The following is a 17,703-nucleotide window of genomic DNA, read 5'->3' on the forward strand; positions in this document are numbered from 1 at the left end:
GAGAGTGATAAAGCTCCCGCTGCTAGCTCATGGACAGCTAATGCTCACGCTCTCCGTCTCTGCGAGATTCGGAAGGGAATGATTCAGATTTCTCTCGGCACAGCTACTAGAAGACTGACAGCTGTCAGACAGGTTACTCACGTCACATCTACGTCGTCAAGCTCAGTTTGAGTCTGCGCAGTTTGCCTGGCGATCATGAAGTGAGTGCTTCTAATTGACTTCACTTTTCTCCGTTGAAACCTATGGGGTCGCTGTGTCCAGTTTATATACAGTCTATGGTTCTCGCGCGTCAAGCAGGTTCGGTTGAGCTTCTGTTTATGTTCACTGATCAAGGTTTACATGTGAATAAAAGACAAAATTCAATCTGTTCTTTATATAAAGCGGCCGAGTCTCTTTCGAAATTTTGGACTAAAACACCCAATTCAAATGGATTAGTTTTACGATCTCTTAATGAACTTTTTGAAGCGTCAAGGTAGTAGTTGCGTAGCTGTCAATGGAGGGACAGAAAACTCTCAGATTTCATCAAAAAGATCTTCATTTGTGTTCTGAAGATGAACGAAAGCCTTTGAAACGACATGAGGGTGAGTAATTAATGAAAGAAAATATTTTTTTGGGGTGAACTATCCCTTTAAATTATTAAAATAAATCATAAAGACTCACCATAACAACAGTAAAACATCTTCTCGACTAAAGACGTAAGCAAATGTTCAAGCATCATCACAGACTGGAGACTGAAATGTACAGGCAAGCAAAATGTAAAATAATATACAGACATCATACATTATCCTAACAGAAATACTGTGACAATACCACGGTACTAGCTGGTTAATATAATAATATTATTAGGATATTATTATTATTATACATTTTGGAGTAGGACCAAACATAATCGCATAAGAATCTGCCATTGAAAAATACCACTCTGATCTAAATATTGGGCAATGTCTCAGTTGTAAGTCGCTTTGGATAAAAGCATCTGCTAAATGTAAATGTCTATGTTGGTGATGGCCCTGATCTCGTCATGGCTGTAAGAATAACACCGCCTCTATGGCCTATCAGGGTTGAGTTAGGAGGGCAAGCTGGATATGGACAGTGTTTTTTGGGGAGGGGTGGATGGCTGTATATATATATATATATGGAGAAGGATATGTAGGTGGGGTTGGGGACTGGTTGGATTGTGTTGCAGAGCTGTGGTTGGTTCATCTTTCCCACTAACTCCTGCTGCCGACAGAGATCTGCCCTGACAGACAGAAGGAGATTAGCAAGAAGAGAAAGAAAACCGTGTGGATTCAAGAGCTGGGAGAAAGCGAATGAGAGAACAAAGAAGGAGAGCTGTAAAGTAGAGGTAAAACATCCTGACTGCTTTTCTTTCTTTTGATGAATGCATTGGGGTGTAATAATACATGTACATTAAATTAGACATTGGCATGTGAATGTTTTAACAGCAACAAAACTTATTCTTATGCATATTCTTTTAATGCACGAGTTCGCTTCACAAATTAATTGGGTTTAATATAAGCTTTAATCATGCATGTAGAAATGCTTCAATTTGAGATTATTGAAAACAAAACGTCACTTTGGATATGCATCCCTGACATCTCACAGAGTTAGAGTTTCTAATCAATGGCATCCCACTGTAGTCGGGTGGTCTAAATTTAAATTGACCCTTGAAAAAAATAAAGACATGAGGGTTGTTTCTCACTCTCTATAAATAACCAGCGGAGGGTGAAGCTTGTTGGAGGTTGGACACAAATAGTTTGTAGGACTTTCCACGACACTACAGCGTTTTAGACTGAAGAGAGACAGCCTGGCATTCAGCTTTCAGGACTGACGTGTGTAGCAGCTGCTTCTTTTCAATCTCTTCATCCTCTCTTTTATCCTTCCCTTTCCGCGATGTATAGAAATGTCCTTGTCCCCTACTTACCTCTAACCTTTCATATTGATGCCTGGACATCATGACAGCATCAGAACATGAACCGATCAATTTTTTCACTAATCTTACAGGATCTCCGGTTGACTTTCATTAGTCTATCTGGGTCAAATAGTTGCATGCCCATCACTGAAACATTCATTAAACTACTGAAAATTATTTTAGTCATTTATTCTTTCCCCTCTATGCTGTTAATAGCTGTGGGTTTGTGTGTGCGCGTGTGTGCTCGCGCGCGTGTGTGTGTGTGTGTGTGTGTCATAGTCAGCAGGGCCAGCAGCTGCTGTGGTGAAATACAAGAAGTGACAGAGTTTTTATGACGGACATTATGTTGCAACACTCCTGAAATCATTTAAACACATGCAGACAACTGCAGGTTTGATCTAAATTATATTAAGTGTCACAAAACGTACTTGTTTTTTTTCTTCTTCTTTTTTCTTTATATAAAAGTCTACTTCTGCTTTACATTCAGAATACGTTTGTGGAATTGCACAACTATATCACTGAAAACTGAGACCGGAAAATAGAGAAATCATTTCAAGTGTTTTCTCAACATTTAAACAATTCAAATAATTAATTGTCAGGAGTTGATTAGATATGCAATATCACTCAGTGAGACATTTAACCTTGTATTACTGTCTTTAGAAGGCTTTTGTCTTTCAAACACATTAAAATTTACAAGTTCATGTCATTTCATATTGACATGTAATTCAGAGATTCCCTAACTTTTTTTGTCAGCTGAAGTTCTTTGACCTAATATATTTACTAAAAGTTTGATTTTAAGTTAAAAAGTTAGGTCAATGATAAAAAATTAAGTCAATAATAATAATATTAAGTTCATGGTTCTCTGATGATGGTTAATGGTCACATGACATGCAGGTAAATTAATTAAGTGTTTTATTTTGATAGTTTTTTTAGTTTTTCATTATTTTAATTTTAAAAATATATATTATTACTTACTTAACAGCTTTTCATTGAACTCACAAACCCCAGTCTGGAAACCCCTGATATAATTTAACATTTCATTCACTTCATGTTGTTGATGACAAAGAATGGGATATATTTTCTTTCTCTTTGTATTTTTATATTAATATGGTACACGGTTATCCTATTCAAATCTATGTGATAAACGAGAAAGGTCAAAAGTAATCTAAAAGTAATTTAAAAAAAAGAAATAATATGATGGCTCACGTTACGAGCTACAATTTTTGTGATTTAAATTTAAAATTTAAAGTAATGTACCCAGCACTGAAACTATAATCTCGCCATGTTAACGCCCAGCAAGGAAAGAAAGTATTGTAATGTCTAAACAGAACATTTTGTTGTTGGATCACAAAAAAATACAGTTCTCTGACTGTACAATATACTAAAATGTCTCAGAGATTGATTTTATTTTAACATTAGCCTTAGCCAGACAAAAAGTTCATTTTATTCCAAGAATTTAAAAAAAAATCATTTCTATTCTGTCATTTCCATCATAGAATGCTCTTTTTTAAAGTAGACACCTCATATTTTGAACACTTGTTGCTGAAACTCGAGCCGCAGTCTTTATCTAACCCTGGTTATCCCTGGTGAAAAGCGTTGTCATAGTAAATAAGCGGGTTCACTTTGCACAATGATCGAGTCATTTCCGTGCATTTCCACTTAAATGAGAGCAACTGCATCTGATTTTGAGACACGGATAGACCTTTATGTTGTGGTTTGAAGGTGAGAAGGGGGACTGGTGACGGTGGGAGTGTAATTTAAGCTGCACGACCTCTGCCGTATTTTATTATGTGGCTTTAGAATATTTTTAGAAGAGACATAAACACACCTGTCTGTCACAATCCAATCATACTGGTTTGTTTATCTGAGGGGACTGCTTTGTTCTGGTTTTGATAACAGCACAATCCCCTTTCTGAAACAATACAAATTTGCAATGAGCGGATCAAAAACAACTTGGCCAAAAATAAGTGAGATTACGGAAAGAAATTACTTTGCATGCATATGCCGTGATCTGTAACATGCCTGGTTACTATAATAACTGCCAGATGAGTGAGGATTACTGATATAAGAGTAACCACACATTCTCCATTACAGGCTGAATCCTATAATAAAAATCAATTAAATTTAGTAATGTAACTGCAAGTTTTTATGCACTCATAACAAATGAGAGACTACATGGAATATAATAACACATTTATAAAATCCAGTTACACTGCAATAAGTTTCCATTAGTTAAGGTTAGTTAATGCATCAACTAATGTTAACTAACAATGAGCATTACATTCGTTACAGTACTTATTAATCTTTGTTAACATTAATTAATAAAAATACAACTGTTAGTTCATGTTAGTTCAACTAGTGTTAACAGATACAACTTTTGATTTTGATCATGTATTAGTAAATGTTGAGATTAACATTAACTGAGATTAATAAATGCTTTAGAAAAATGTTTCGTTGTTAGTTCATGTTAACTAATGTTAACAAATGAAACCTTACTGTAAAGTGTTCCCACAAATTCATTGCAAATAATTTAAATAAACTACAAAAATAAAATCACTAAATTATTTATATATATATAAATGACAGCACCCAAACTATATATATATATATATATATAAACTATAAATCTTCAATTTGGAATGAAAATAAAAACTGATGTACACGCCATTTGTAAATGACTCAGCTTGCTTATAATAAATTGTAAGCCTGGCTATCCTTTTTTGGGAACTCCCTTCGAGAACCACATGCACCTGTCAATCACCCTTATATCCTCCCACTGTAAACGAGTTAGATGAGATAAACCCACACATGTTGACCATGATAGTATGAAGCATTTCATGTTTATTGTACTCATACTGTACGTTTATTGTGTTTCTTTTCAGGCAGCGTGTGCTGAAGCGGATCACTCACTGTACTCCACTTTGTTAGTTTGCAACTGTCTGTCCATCTATTATCTCTGTCAATCCAGGGCTCTGGTTGGAAAAAGTGTCATAGCTCAGTTAAAACCACAAATACAACTTTAAGTGGTGTTGGGTCATTATCAGCACAGAATCTATTGTTAAAAAGCTATCCTACATTACACATTACAATGGCTCCCAAAAAGAAGTCACCACGGCCTAAGAAGTCCATACCTGAATTGACAACAGTTGAGAGTGGAGTGGTTGTCCCAGAGCCGGGCGTTAAAAAGCTGGAGTTTCCCCTTAATATTGAGCAGCTGAACCGGCTCAATGGGGTTCCCCTGCCGCCCCCTGTGATCCGACCCGGCGAGAAGGGTTTTGGTCTGGGCACTGAGCTCACCCGTCCCCTGCATGGATCCGCAATGCTGGAGGAGCTGAGCCGCATGAGGCAGGAACGCTTCCTCACTGACATGGAGTTGGCCTGCAAAACCAAGGCGTTCGATGTTCACAAACTAGTCATTTCCTCAGTCAGCCAGTATCTCCGTGAAGTCCTGGCTAAAGACCCTGGACTCAAACGACTGGAACTTCCCACTCTCTCACCTCTCGGTAAGCCTTAAAACATATCAGAGGTGCTTCCGGAGACCCGCTGTCCTGCTAAATTTAGCAAACCTAAACTAACCATGTCTTCAGGATCACTTGAGAATTACAGACATTCGGATCGGAACGAATATTTGCAGAACGAGGTCTCCAGGAACAGGGTCACCTCCTGACACGGCTGCACTCTAAAAAATGCTGGGTTGTTTCAACCCAATTTTGGGTCAAATATGGACAAACCCAGCCGTTGGGTTAAATTTTACATTTTTTAACCCAACGTTTGGGTTTGTCCATATTTGACCCAAAATTGGGTTGAAACAACCCAGCATTTTTTAGAGTGTGCATTTATTAATGTGACTAAATATTTCTTCTTTTTTTATATATTTTTTTATTATTAAGCAGATTTTTAAATGACAATATGTGCATGGCATGTATGAAAAACATCACAACCTGCTTTTTTAAACATCCATAGAAATGAATAAAGAAAAAATATACAATAGAACACTCTTAACTCTACCCAACCCAAAACATCCCACAAAATGAATAAATAAATAAATAAATAGAAAAGGGTTACTAAATATTTCAAGTGACCCAAACAACTGGAATAATCTACAGTCAAACAAAAATGTATTCAGACACATCAACATTTCTCACATTATCACAGTTTATTCGCTATAGCCTCACAAATGAATAAGGTTGAATAGCTGTCAGCTGTTAAATTTAAGGACACAATTGGATAAAACCATTTTTAGGTCAACCAATTACCAAGCAATGCTTAATTTAGTTCAGTCTGTGGTGTTAAAAGGTCGCATTAGCAATTAAAGAAAAAACACTTCAGCAAAACATGATCAGGTCAAAGTGTCAGAATAATTTTTGGTCGCAAATTTGGGGGTATAAAATGTCAGTTTACTTTATTTTGCTAGCCTCACTTACATAAATGAACTATAGTGTCCTGCACCCACTAGTAAAAAAATATCTGGTGTCTGAATAATTTTAGTTTTGACTGTATTTTAAATATTCATAACATATCTCTCTCCTCAGGACTTGCCAATGTGATTACATTTGCTTACCTGGGCCGTGTGCACATGTCCCTGTACACCATTGGCTGCACGGTGTCTGCGGCGAGCACAATGCAGATCCCTCATCTTCTCCAGATGTGCATGGACTTCATGCTGTCCGAGCTGAACGCTCACACGTGTGTGTACATCTGGAACATCGGCGCTGCGTACGGCCTGATGCCCGTTCGCGAGGCCGCCCGGCGCTTCATTCTGGAGAATTTTGCCCAGTTTTGTGAGACAGCCCAGTTCAACCAACTCACCCTGGAGCAGATCACATCTTTCCTGCAAGACGACAACCTCGTTCTTCCCTCGGAGGTCACCACCTTCCAGGTCAGTGTAAGGAGAGACGGATGAAAACGCAGGAGAAATAGAGATTTTACAAAAGCTTAAAGGGGTCATTGGATGCAAAATTCACTTTTATATGGTCTTTGCAGTGTGTGGACACAACCACCATACAATTAAAAAAATCCATTCACTCCTTTTTTTTTTTCTTTTTTTTTTTTATCCTCAAAAAGCTTAAACATTCTCAATAATCAAGCCGTTTGGATTTTTTTTTTAGCAATATGATGTCATATTGCTCATACTCCGCCCATGATGACCGCTGACGGACTGTCCCGTATTAGCATATTTCCGCCCTCAGCCATTTGTATACTGTCTGCCAAAGCAGCAGTTTACTTGTCTTGTATCTACACGGCCCATGGAAGATGGGGGGGATAATGGCTCATTATCATTTAAAGAGAAATGTACCGAAATGGGTCGCTGTGAACAGAGCCGTTTATGAGGAGGTACACTGTAAAAAATTAAACCGTAATTTTTACGGTAAAAAAACGGCAGCTGTGGTTGCCAGAACTTTACCGTCAAAAATACGGTAGCAACGTTATTGGTTTGACAGACTTACAATTTACAGTAATAAACCGAAATTTTACAGAAATTTTAATATCTGATATAATGTGAATTTACCGTCCTATTGAAGTATTAATATCTGTTTTGTACCTTTGTGATACACTGATAACCACCAATCACAGCAGTGATGAGAGTCACATGATCAATCAAAGCTCATCACAAGCAGCTCTTCCACAAGAAAGTTAATACTAATATACAGAAGCTGCACAGTGTCATTCACACAAACATTTAACACCATCATGGTAAAACATGAAATTTTAAAAATGCAATAAACATTCATTTAACAACATTAAATGTAACATTAATCCCTAATGTACATAACTGATTAGAAAAAACTAAGAAAACTATAAAGAAACAGTTATTTCAACAAAAATACATCAAATGTGAAGTGTCACACAGGGAATTGTGGGAATGTCAATTTACGATTTTTCACCGTAAATTATACAATGAGTTGTTCTTTTTCACTTTCAAAAACTGTAAATTGAACGGTATTTTACAGTAAAATTATATGAAATATACCATTAGATCTATCACAGTTATTTACCGTATATAGTACGGAAACTTTCTGTTAACCAATTAACAGTTTTTCACTGTAGCATTTTTACAGTCTTTTACCATTAAAATCACGGTCATTTTTTACAGTGTAAAAAGGGTGTTGTTTTACACAACCATTGAGGAATTCTATCCAAAGTATGTTACAAACTTTACATGAAGACCCTAAAAAATCATACCAACTAGTGGAAAATGTGCATCCGATGACCCCTTTAAGAACTCCCCATTTATACAGTGAACCAAAAGCTAAATGTCAGCAAACACAGCACATACTATAAAAAGAGATATAGCTACAGAGTCTTGAGAAGGACATAGACATGCACAGGATGAACACTATTTATAAAGTAGACTGAATTAGATACTAAATATGGATCACTCACTCACTTTATCTTTTCTTGGAATCTAGATGGCAATGAAGTGGTTAGACTTTGACCCAAAGAGGCAGGAACATGCTGCAGAAGTGCTGTCTCATGTGCGCTTAGAGACCATCCCTGCCAACGAGCTGGTCAGTGAGATCCAGCCAGTGGCTCGTATGATGCTGGATCCTCGGTGTCACCGTCTACTGGTGGATGCCATGAACTACCATTTGCTGCCTTACCAGCAAAACACACTGCAGTCACGGCGCTCAAAGGTCCGGGGAAGCCAGAACGCTCTTCTGACCATCGGGGGTCGCCCGTCTCTAACTGAGCGAGCCCTGAGTCGAGAGGTACATGTTGAACAAAGTCCATGACATATTTTTGATTCATGGGTGTCCAATGGGCTTTATGCACAACTTCTTGAACTTTAGCCAGCTCCTTTGTTTCCTGTCTGCCATTATTGGACAAACTGATTAATCCAGGTGTGTCTGAGTATTGTTGTTGGTCAGGCACACCTGGATTAATCAGTTTGTCCAATAATGGCAGACAGGAAACTAAGGAGCTGGCTAAAGTTCAGGAAGTAGTGCAGCTGTGCATAAAGCGAGTTTATCTCCATCCTGCTCCAACACACCAAATCTCGTAATACTGAATACCTTGGCTAGGTTTAATTAAGTTTGAAGCTAAACTCTGGCCCTCCATGAGCAGGAATGGACTCCCTGATCCGTGCGCATAAGAGAATACAGCAGTCCACATTTGAAGTGGATCAAAACCTTTCATCAAAGTTTGCATTGCATTTTGAACCGTTCTTGTCTTAGGACAACTTTGACGAACTTTTTTGATCCACTTTTTTAAAATACTTTATTTTGATTGCTCACCAGGTGCTGTGGAGAGATCCTCGAGAGGGAACGACTACATGGCGCCATCTTACTCAGCTGCCAGCAAAGAGCTTCAACCAGTGTGTGGCTGTGATGGACGGATTCCTGTATGTGGCGGGAGGAGAAGATCAGAACGATGCCCGAAACCAGGCTAAACATGCTGTTGGCACTCTTAGCAGGTGCGTTATCATCATAAATAATTGAATCTAATACAGGGGTGGTCCAATCCTGCTCCTGGAGAGCCATCTTGCTATAGAGCAGTGATCTCAAACTCAGTTCCTGGAAGTCATGCACAATTTTGCTCCAACCCTAATCAAACACACCTGATCAAGCTAATCAAGGTCTTCCGGATTACTATTAACTTCCAGGGCTGCGTTCCAGTCCACTTTTAGACACGCACTTGCAAACTTCCCCTCTTGGGAAGCCGCCATTTTGAAGTGCGTTCCACTTCATGAAGTGGACGAGGAAAGTTTATATGGACAGACCCTCGTTCCCTCGATTTTGACAGAGGGAGCGAGTCTAACTTCATATGTACACTTCAGACAGCTCCATATACCACAATGCAACATATTGCGTTTAATTTACCCTACCACAAACAACTCTATATATTAATTATTTAAAAAAAATGTAAACAACTGAAACTCACCTATATACATATAGAATGCTGCATTAAACAATTTAGTAAGGGAATAAAAATAATAATAAATCAACCCCATAGTGGATTATAAGTGCAAGTGTGAGTTGGAGCTAAACTGTCCAGGGCAGGGTTTCCCAAAAGCATCGTAAGCTTAAGTTGATCGTAGAACAATTGCCACCAATGGTCTCTACGATCAACTTAGGCTTACGATGCTTTTGGGAAACCCAGCCCAGAGCTGTGGCGCTCCAGGAATTGAGTTTGAGACCACTGCTATAGAGGTTAGAAACCTGATTAAACACGCCAGCTAGTCAAAATCTTCAAGATTAGCAGGTACTTCCAGGCAAGTGTGTGTTTGAGCAGGTTTCGGCTAAACTCTGCACTCCAGAAACACGGTTGAACACCCCTGGTCTAAAATCTTTTTGACCGTCCGCATTACCTTCTGGTCCTCAGATATGATCCTCGCTTCAACACCTGGCTGCATCTGACCAGCATGCGCCAAAGACGTACACATTTCAGTTTGGTGGCTACTGGTGGGCGGCTGTATGCCATTGGCGGCCGTAACACCGAAGGCCTCTTGGCCACTATTGAGAGTTACCAGCCCTCGACCAACACTTGGCATCTCCGTACGCCAATGGATATGCCTCGATGCTGCCATGCCAGTGCAGTCCTACCATCAGGAGACATCTTGGTGACTGGCGGCTATGTCAACTGCGCTTACTCTCGCTCGGTCATCCATTATAGCATTGACACCGACACTTGGAGCGAGCAGGGAGAGTTGGAAACACCTCGAGGATGGCACTGCTCTGCAACAGTAGGTGGAAAGGTGTACGTTGTAGGTGGAAGCCAGCTTGGTCTCGGTGGAGTCCGCGTTGATGTAATGACCATGGAAGTCTTCTCGCCTGAGAGCAAAGAGTGGACGAGAGCGGCAAGCCTTCCCTTAGGAGTGAGCACAGCTGGCATGTCCCCACTTGGAGATCACCTGTACCTGCTGGGTGGCTGGAATGAAGAAGAGAAACGTTACAAGTCCGCGGTCCAGCGCTTTGACCCAGGCACTGACAGCTGGTCAGCAGTGGAAGACCTGCCAGAACCCATAGTGGGAGTGTCTTGCTGTGCCCTACCTTTGCCCCCACGTCAAGCGTCCCGAAGACACCGAAACACCCCTTCCCATGAAGACCAGAGCAGTGCGACACAGCACAACACCGCATGAGAAATGAAAGCTGGGGAAAGTCAAAGAGCAAGAGAGAGACATCGTGAAAGAAGAGATTGTTAGAGTGTAGAAAAGAGAGAGCGAGAGAGAAAGGGACGTATTGGTGAAAAGGAAATTTAGAGAGTAGAAAGTAAGGAGTAACAACATAAAGGGAAAAGCCAGCACAGAAGTATTGTTGTTCTTAAACTCCAAAGATGCATTTAGGGACGCAAGAGTTTAAAGAAAAGGTACTAACTAGGGCCTACTTATGAAGAATGTGAAAGGTACATTTCAGCCTCAGCAGTGCGAGGAATTTAGTGATATATCTATGAGTTTCTGAGATTTAATGAGTTTTAGAAATTGAGCCATGCCTCGGATAGCACACGTACGTCTCCAAGATTTCTGTTAAAGAGCAGTTCATCTGGAAAGCATCTGCTGTGCACAAACATCTTTAAAAATCAGTTTAGCATACATTCTACAATTATAAACATCTTAAAGACATTTCTAATCGTCTATTTAGCATCTGAAAGGACGTATTAGCCTACAGAAGAGCAAACACTCTTAATATATCTTGCAGATGAAAACACACACATCAAATAAACATCTCCGAGATGTACATGTGCTTTCAGGGGCAGTTTTATTGAAAATACCATTGTGGGATCATCAAAAACCATGCTAAATTCAGTAGTACTGAATCAAGTACATCAGTTTGTTTATTTCTCACATTATTTATTGCTTTTTTTTTTTTAATCAAGTTTATCAGTTTTCTCTCTTGCAGTTATTGGGTCTGGCTTTTAAAAGTTGTTCAGGTTTTTTTTTATAATATGCAAAGAGGCACAGTGCAAATATCAATGCCCCCATAGACACACAATTAAGCACCAATGCATTGATATTGCCCACCAAAGAATGTGCATAACACCACACATATTAACCCAGTTAGTCTAGACTTGCTATCGATAAAATGTCTCATGCTTACCATACCGATTGATATAATTCTTGTTTAAAGTGTCATTAAGGGCATTTACCTGCATGTGTAGTGGTCACAACAACTACATATAATTGTATAATTGATAAAGACCTTAAGAGAACCAGTTAAAATATCCAAGAAAAATATCAATGATTGAACAAAATAGAAATTAAAGCATGACATTGGAAAAAGTAGCAGATTTAGGAGTCTGGAGTGTGTCTGGGACTAGATCTCTGGGATTTAACTAAAAGCAAAATTGATTAAAAACAAAAATGTCTCTTCATTCCTTTGCAATACTCACTTAAACATGAAATGACAGTCAGTCACCAGTCCACCCTCAACTATCAGAAGTTAAGTGTTTTGGTAATGAAATAGATGTACTTCAAGGACATCTCAGCTTTAAAAACAATAAAAAAAACTATTTGTTTTTCTAACTTAAAGTAACCGGATCACCTTAAAAATGGAGTTCACTGAAACTAAAAACTTGAGTTGCTATTTTTCAGACCATGTTTAATTATTCATACATGCACTTACATAAGAAACCTAAAACACTTTATAACCTGCATATATTCACCTGACAGATCCGTTTAATACCGTAAATCAGGTTTGATGTTGCACGATCACCAAACAGGAAAGTAGTCTAATTTAGATGATCGTTTGCTGCTTTATCTGTTGCCGGTTTGAGTAGCATTTGAGCTAAAATACTTCAGTCTCAAAATAGACTGACTTTTGGTAAAGAAGTTGAGTAATGAAAATATGCACGTTAAATTCATTCAATAGTGTTCGACAACCACTAATCTTTTGCCATGAAATCACACTCTTTGTATGATAATTGTATATTTCAGAAAACTAAAAGGGTAATAGCCTGGAAATTTTTTTCCATACTTGGAAGTTATTCAAATAAAATTCCATACTTTGCAAAAATGCATAGGAACCCTGATCAAAGTTGATTTGACAAATATGGTGAATCATGATTATTTTTTACAGTATACAAACAAGTACAGCTGATATTTAGGTTTTTAAATCGCTTGCTATTCGTTTCATGTCATAATTAGTCACACAAATACAAGATGTGAATTGAGCAACAACACAACTGTACTTTACATAAATAAAGACACAGACTGCATCAAATTTGGGATTTTTCTTTTATTTGTGTTACAAATTCAAAAAAGATGGTCCTTTACTTGCCGGGGAGGATGATGCCATCATACTGAAAGACAAAGAAAATGGTTTAAGTAAATTCAGAAGAACAGAAGACACATTGGACTTATCTACTTACATTTACTTGTATAGCTCCTTTCAATATATATATATATATATAGTTTCAAAGCAGCTTCTTAGAAAATGCATGTTTCTACATTACAGGTGTAAACTTTTTTTTAACAATTGGAAAACACTAAGACAAAGTTATCAATATTACAGTCAGCACTAGAATGTGAACAACTGAGGATTTATCTTCAGTAAATCTATATACAATAAGAGGCTTGAACTTCTGACAGGTTAAAAGATTAATATTAATAAGCAAATAAATAAATCACATGGAATACACTGCAGAAACTGAACTAGTTACAAACTATTTCTTTCCATCATGAAACTAGAATGATTGTACCACTTGTTTGCCTATTTTAACAGTACAATTTTGGGAATTTTACAACTTCCGGCTCACTCTAAATGATTTAACTGGAAAAAACAAAAAACAGTCTCAATATCACAGCTACCGCTGTAATAAGACAGCAGACCAAGATGTGTCTAGCATCAAATCAACTAAAGAAAGCACTGGAAAGCAGTATTGAGCCAAACAAGGTCCGCAATCTGTGCAGAGAGTAGATATACTAGAACATGCACTGTTTGGGAATGGAGTCAAGTTGTGTGACGGGTATTTAAACACACCTTCTGTTGGAACCAGCGCATTGCCTCCTCCTTGCGGATCCGGTGCTTGGCACCGATGCGGCCCTGCTTCCTCTTCTTGTCAGCAATACTGAAACCGGGTCTGCCAAGAACCTACAGTAAACCGGTAAAGAATGCTTATTTATTTCCATCACAGACACACAGCAGTTACAGGTTACGGTTAAATTATGTGATTGCTTTCATCCGTTCTGCACGGTATCCCTCAAATACAAATTTTTACAACATCCATTGAACTACTAGTTTCAGCCAGCCTGAGCATAGCAGCAAAAAATCAATTCACAACTCAAACAAACTCCTAAAAGCCTGAATTATAACAGGTTCAGCTGTGATATAAATGGGTGCATATTATCATCATTTATGTCACTCACCACGTAGAAGTCCAAGCCGTAGATTCCAATGCTTGGGTCGTACTTGATGCCCAAATCAATGTGTTCCTGGATACCAAAGCCAAAGTTTCCTGTGTCTGAGAAGTTGTTCTTCCTCAACTCGTACTCACGCACCTGGACAAAATAAAAGAATATCAAAAAATGAATGATTTCTTTTTTTTAAAGCCCACTGTGGACTATAAAGTTGGGAGTACACTTTAATTTTTGCTGTTGCATGAGCTCGCAGAGGATTTGTTTTTTCTCTCGGGAGAAATAGTGGAAATATTGATGCTCGCATTGTGAGGAATTACGAGCCGAGTAGGTTACGTACACCTCCCGATAATTTTTAAACATGTTTAGATTCAGGGAGTCTGCCTGATTTTAATCAGTGTATAGGCCGTTTCCTATTGCCAAATCATACACAACCACGTCACATAGGCTAGATTTATGAATATATTACATCCCGGTGATAGGGCTGGGCAAAAAAAAATATTTTTCGATTAATCGATTTCTAAAATGTGGTCGATTCAAAATCGATTCTCAAAGGCCAAAAATAGATTTTTTTCCATATTTATTTACCTATCACCCAAAAGCCAGTATTAGTTTTCCTACACTGTTCATAGGCTTGTAGCCTCCATGTTTTCACCAAGTCTTTTAATTTTAGGCATACCCTTAATGTTTTACACACACCCGTTTGTTATTGTAGGGACATCAACTTTACATTTTACAGTTTATCCACCCCTAAACATGACGCTGAACAAAACAAACTGTTACTGGTTGCTTTACATGTCAGTCAGGCGGCCTCTGGACGCTCAGCCAATGAAAGCTGCTATGGAGTCCAGACCTTCTGTCTTGAGTCTGAAGGTCTGGATACACAACAATAACTGACTTGCAACACGTGCAATGGCTCACAACCTCCCAAGTGTCCGAACTCGAACTGTGTGAGCGATAGAGGTACAGTCATGGCTAATTGTAATACACCAAATATTCCCGAGTAGTCAATTCCAATAAACATTCCTCTCACCTTCAGTCCCTTCTCCAGGATTTCCTCAGCCTTGGCTCCACGGACCGTGCAGTGGACTGCAATCTTTTCATTTCTACGGATGCCAAAGGATCGCACAGTGTAGCGGGCTGGTGGGAAACATTTGCAATTAATGCATGGCACAACTTTACAAACAGCAACAAGTGTCACTCAACATTCATGAGGTGCAGCAGAATGCGCAAGAGAGTCAATTCACATTTATTTGTATAGCGCTTTTCACAATGCACATTTTAAAGCAGCTTTCCAAAAAATGCATAAATCCACATTAGGGCTGAACGATATATCGTTATCGTATCTATGTCTCGTTATGAACTTAAGATATTACTATCGAAAAAAGCAACGATATCGACGATATAGATTCCCCCTCTGGCAGTCGCAACAAACATCAGTTTTACGAGTGCCTTTGAATGCACAGCTAAAGCCAGCGCGCACACACTACCAGGGACGTGGGAACTATATTGTGAGAGGGGGGGCGGCGTTTCCATGGTGACGCGTCATTGCTTGTCACGTGACACACCGCAGCAGCAACAGCGCTGAATGAATGATGATCTGCATTTATGACATTTTTCCTTTTTTATTCAGAATATTCACAAATGTGTTAGCTATGGCATGAAATATCTGATATTCCCATTGTCAAATACATGCAAGTGGAAGTATATTGTTGTTTAAACTCCTTTATAACGATCGCGTTAGTTGAGCTGTATGCGCGATGGGCGCCGCCGTGTTAGTTTGTGCCGCAGACGCAGTTTAGAGAATCGGATTTGTTGGATTTACAACACGTGAATTCATCCACTTCTCCCGAAATACTTAAAAGTAAGTGGCTGGTGAACTGGGAATAGAATAGAGTAAACACTGAAGTTACTTACACAATGTGTATCTGATATAAATAAAACATGTCGAATTATAATGGAAAGATTATTACCTCTTCCATAGACATTAGTGTGTAACTATAAAACTATACTTTCTACATTTTTTTGTATTATGATCTTTATTTTTCTGAGAAATGCTTGGTTTTCACCGAACCCCGTAGTCATATCGTATTGTATCGATATCGAGATATCTGACATGAAAATCGAGATATGAAATTTTGTCCATATCTTCAGCCCTAATCCACATTACAAATTACAGTGATCTGTTATCAGAGGTAACTGTCTAAGTTAAAGCAAATGTCACAGTAAGCGAAAAACGTATTTAAACAATGCAATAATTAAATGAAGAAACAATGAGCCCAATTAAGTAATGAATACTTGTTTGTTAACAAATGATTAAGACATTTGGAGAAATGCAGCTTTGGTGAATGTTGGAAAGGGGATGGAAGAAGTGGCCTACCCTTGGAGAAGACAGGAGTCTGTCCTGTCAGCTGTTCCAGGACTTTAGCAGCTCGGGTCAGCCTGTCACCACTCTCTCCCACACAGATGTTCATGCAGAGCTTGCGGATGCGAAGCTCCTTCATGGGGTTCTCCTTCTTCTCGGACTGTTCCTGTACGGAGAAATGCATAACGTTAGTTGTCACGAACGCACAATCTCACAAACCTGCACCAGCTTTCTAAATATCATACTAAAGCTGTAGATCAAACAGCTGTTTTGCGTTATAGCACGTACGTTACTAGTGTGGAGTGTAAGCTCTTCAAATAAGAGGCGAAGTCTAGTGAACATGCCCGGACATATCCACCATTTGGAGAGCTAGCATAGCATTACAAGTCAACATACTGTCATATTGAGCACTTCATACAACTGAGCTCTCGGTTAATCATCCGGATTAAATTTTTTTCATAGAAACTAAGTTCAGGCAGTGTTGGAAACACACACGTAACTTTAAACGAGTCAATGACATGCCGTGTCGGCACTACGGTGAAGCTAACGCCAATATACGCCACATCAAATCATTCCGGCCACAAATATCGCCATCGTTCTGTTAGTCACATCAACGGCGACTGATAACGTTGTGCTTGACGTGATTATTGCATAAAAACAAGCAGATGGTTGTTGATTTGAATGATACTCCTTCGTGATCACAATTTCTGCTGTACTCACCGCCATGTTTGATCACTCAGAAAAGGACGATACACTTCCGGCGCAGAGAATTTATGTTGCGTTTTAACCACTCAGAACTACACTTCCCATCATGCTTTGCGCTCAAGGACGATTTTCCGGTATTAATCAAAATTGGTGTTACTAATTTTGTCTAATATGGGATTGTTAAATTGTGCTAGAATAAGTGTACATATTTGATATATGTATATGCTTGAAAATGTTTAAGATCCTGTAAAAAAAAAAAGTATATAGGCTACGTGATGGCCCATTTTACCTGATATCACCCTATATATATATATACACATATAAATAAATAAAATCAAAATTTGACTTTTTTTGAAGCAGTTAATTTTAGTTACACATTTGTGGACGCATATGTGACATAAATATGATCCAGAGAGCACCGTCTTTTATGTC

At 38.6% G+C, this 17,703-nt stretch overlaps 3 protein-coding genes across 12 annotated transcripts in view; 1 reads left to right on the top strand and 2 right to left on the bottom strand.

The window, feature by feature from the left end:
* eloa (elongin A) overlaps positions 1-9,480 on the bottom strand; it is a 25,413-nt gene extending 15,933 nt beyond the window's left edge. Inside the window, exons 1-9 of one of the 9 annotated variants that reach the window (XM_079590759.1) lie at positions 9,148-9,409; positions 8,301-8,610; positions 8,096-8,215; positions 6,474-6,784; positions 5,044-5,290; positions 4,823-4,884; positions 3,903-4,014; positions 3,741-3,824; positions 661-731 (exon numbers count right to left, since the gene is read on the bottom strand). The gene's annotated coding sequence lies outside the window, so the exon portion shown is untranslated. Of the gene's footprint in view, positions 1-660; positions 732-3,740; positions 3,825-3,902; positions 4,015-4,773; positions 4,885-5,043; positions 5,291-6,473; positions 6,785-8,095; positions 8,216-8,300; positions 8,611-9,147 lie in introns of all 9 variants that reach the window. The other 8 variants (XM_079590755.1, XM_079590754.1, XM_079590753.1 and 5 more) reach the window with 8 other exon arrangements.
* Positions 1,152-13,068, top strand: klhl43 (kelch-like family member 43). Its single transcript, XM_079590750.1, has 6 exons — positions 1,152-1,345; positions 4,795-5,415; positions 6,445-6,791; positions 8,323-8,622; positions 9,151-9,326; positions 10,235-13,068. Exons 2-6 carry the CDS (start codon positions 5,001-5,003, stop codon positions 10,989-10,991), a joined length of 1,995 nt encoding a protein of 664 aa, XP_079446876.1. The 5' UTR covers positions 1,152-1,345; positions 4,795-5,000; the 3' UTR covers positions 10,992-13,068.
* On the bottom strand, positions 13,069-17,384 carry rpl11 (ribosomal protein L11; the record flags this gene model as incomplete). 2 transcript variants are annotated; one of them, XM_079590762.1, is made up of 6 exons in its annotated part: positions 13,069-13,147; positions 13,828-13,938; positions 14,214-14,345; positions 15,235-15,341; positions 16,582-16,732; positions 17,287-17,384. In XM_079590762.1, the coding sequence occupies 6 exons, from the start codon at positions 17,290-17,292 to the stop codon at positions 13,118-13,120; spliced, it is 537 nt and encodes a 178-aa protein (XP_079446888.1). In that variant the 3' UTR covers positions 13,069-13,117. The 2 variants fall into 2 exon arrangements, with proteins under 2 accessions (XP_079446888.1, XP_079446887.1); XM_079590761.1 differs by lacking the exon at positions 17,287-17,384 and having other exon boundaries at positions 16,582-16,750.
* Between the last annotated feature and the right edge of the window lie 319 nt (positions 17,385-17,703).

Source organism: Phoxinus phoxinus (assembly GCF_949152265.1).
Source record: "Phoxinus phoxinus genome assembly, chromosome: 19".
In the NCBI taxonomy this organism is placed as follows: domain Eukaryota; kingdom Metazoa; phylum Chordata; class Actinopteri; order Cypriniformes; family Leuciscidae; genus Phoxinus; species Phoxinus phoxinus.